This window comes from Berghia stephanieae, unplaced genomic scaffold (genome assembly GCF_034508935.2).
Source record: "Berghia stephanieae isolate SIO BIC M18660-M18661 unplaced genomic scaffold, UCSD_Bste_1.3 scaffold717, whole genome shotgun sequence".
In the NCBI taxonomy this organism is placed as follows: Eukaryota; Metazoa; Mollusca; class Gastropoda; order Nudibranchia; family Aeolidiidae; genus Berghia; species Berghia stephanieae.
This window is the reverse complement of record NW_027628811.1, coordinates 15,001-17,564: the sequence shown is the minus strand read 5'-3', so window position 1 is coordinate 17,564 and position 2,564 is coordinate 15,001. Positions and strand designations below refer to the sequence as shown.

At 32.6% G+C, this 2,564-nt stretch overlaps 1 protein-coding gene across 3 annotated transcripts in view; it reads right to left on the bottom strand.

Annotated features, from left to right (window-relative positions):
• Positions 1-305: 305 nt before the first annotated feature.
• Positions 306-2,564, bottom strand: part of LOC144962238 (uncharacterized) — a 16,367-nt gene continuing 14,108 nt past the window's right edge. For all 3 annotated transcript variants that reach the window (XM_078895146.1, XM_078895145.1, XM_078895148.1), the window contains 2 exons: positions 1,933-2,140; positions 306-1,057 (listed from right to left, as the gene is read on the bottom strand). In XM_078895146.1, coding sequence (XP_078751272.1) covers positions 873-1,057; positions 1,933-2,140 — 393 coding nt within the window. In that variant the 3' untranslated portion in view covers positions 306-872. The remainder of the gene's footprint in view (positions 1,058-1,932; positions 2,141-2,564) is intronic.

Here is a 2,564-nt window from a genome sequence, read left to right as displayed (position 1 = left end):
TTATTATTATATTTATTATTATTATTATTATTATTATTATTATATTATTATTATTATTATTATTATTATTATTATTATTATTATTATTATTATTATTATAACAATTTAAGGATATTTGAACATAACCATGTTAATTTGAGGTTTTAAAAGGTCCGGCCAAATGGAAAAATGAAAGTAATGCTTTTTCAATTGAGTGACAGAATAACATTTCATCTAATTTTCCAGTTCTAAAAAAAACATCAAATGTTCAACACTTTACAGATATTATATTTATATGATTCAATGCTTCTCTAAACCCTGGTTTGTTTCAATGTATGTTACCACACGCTTCATTTTACGGTCATTTTACCACCAGTAAGAAGATAATGTAGAGAGATAATCCAAGAAATAAACATATCCATATTTGACGATATATGCTGGAGACAATAAGTGGAACAAGGAGACTAATTCATTTCGGGAACCATCTTAAAATAGTATGAGTGTGGCTTGAACAAGATGCAGAAAACTGAATTCTAAATATAAATTATGAACCATATGTGAAACCCTTCTCATTTGTTACAATGAATAAAATTCCTATCTTTTCATGACCAGTAACTAATATTTTGTCGTTATGGTGATTTATACTTTCAATCCAATATTCAGCACAAATACAATTCACCCTGACATAGTGCCAATTTAGAGGGTTGGTTACATTTGAAAATGTCCTATTTGATGTTTTGAAAAAATGATAGAAAGACAGTAAAGAAAAGCAAATTCTGAGCTTACCTTTCACCTCGACCTCAGTGGTTTGATCACAATCGTCAGCAACATAGGAAACAAAAATCTTGCCTCCTGAAGGATCGTATCCATTATAGCTAATTTCAAACTCTGAACTAGAAGAAATTAACTCCGTTTTGTACGATCCCTGGATTGCTGATTTGATGGCTGGCTGTATGGCTTATTCCAGTGACATTGTAAGTTATATTCAATTTTTCACCAGAGTTGACAGTATAAGTTTGAGTTCCCTTTCGCCAACTCATTGTTTCCCCATTGATGGTGAGAAACTGGAGTTGCCCGTCTGAAATATCAAAAAAAAGTAGTCATTAACATTGTGAAGCGATGAGTGAGGACAACCTGCCAAATATGCCATGAGGAATTGTCATTTATGGAACTGGCACATCATCTTAAAAAAGTAAAGAAAAGTAAAGTGATTTCAATAATGTAAACAGATCCAATGTTGTATTGATATTTAACGTTCCATCAATTTTCAAAACTATAAAATGTCTAAATCTGGAGCTCTGAATATCGTGTGATTAAAGCCAATAAAAAATGAAAATCTGAATTTTTAGAATCAATTTAAATACAAACAAAAAACTTAATTAGGGTCAATAAAAAGAATCTGAGTAACAAACTAATCTCTACTAATTTTAATGTTTGCCATCCATTTGCGCTACGCCAACTTTTGTGACACATCTGTATCAGTTACTCATCATTGTGGTTTGGATGATGATGTCGTCAATTACGATGATGACGACAACGACAACGACGATGATGATGATGATGATGATGATGATGATGGAAGGTACAAAGTTTGCACTGTGTGGCCTTAATGCAAGTCACCTTGGCTAGGTCACTTTGCAGCACTGCATGGGTTATTCCGGTATTCCCTTGGAATAGACCCTAAGAAAATTTCCCCTTGGAATGTATATATGGAATTTCACTTTTTACATTTACTTTACTAGTTTTTTTAAACAAGGACTAGTTTGACACAAGATAGGAATTAAATCCAATACAACCTGTCCATGTCTCTGGGACTATATGTATATATAAAACACATGTTGACAATAACATTGTTCTTCACTTGTGATTAAATATATAAATATGGAAAGATAAAAGTATGATGAATAATTAAAGAAAAATAAAGAAAAGTGAAATTAATTTGAATGCACAAACCTTTCGTGACTGGATAGGTCTGCCAATTACTCCTTACAATTTTAAACGCTTTATCCAAAATGACTGCCGAAAAGTCAACACCACTGTAACTGGCTTGTGAATCGAGGCGATATTTGAAGTGGTATATGTCTCCAACTTGTTTATAACAATGAAAAAAATTATTTGGTACAGGTTTACAAGCGGTCGGACCAAAATTTGCTTGTATCAACTGTGGATGAGTAAAACGAACACTTAAATGATAATAGCTTCTTACGAGCTTTTAACTCGTGTACCAGGTTTTAAAAAAAATAAGAGAAATGGGTTCCAAATTTGAACATATTACAGATCATTGTCATACGCCTTTAGAATCTGTGGCTGTGCTGTTGCAAAAGCAAGTACACAATTTTTGAAAACAGACAGAGTGTCACAGATAAAGTGTGTCAAAGCCATGGTCATGTGCCTGAAATCAAAACGCTTCCAGACAATTCTCACTTTATGAGTTTCTCCAAGATGTGTGAGGTCTTTCAGCTTGAGCCTGTTTAAAATAATACAGTCTTTTCTTTTTTAAAGTTTATTCCGGCTTATCATGTTGGGAAACGAGACCTTTGTTTTCAATGCTCAGCCAGGATGAATTAAAGAGCATTAACAATCCC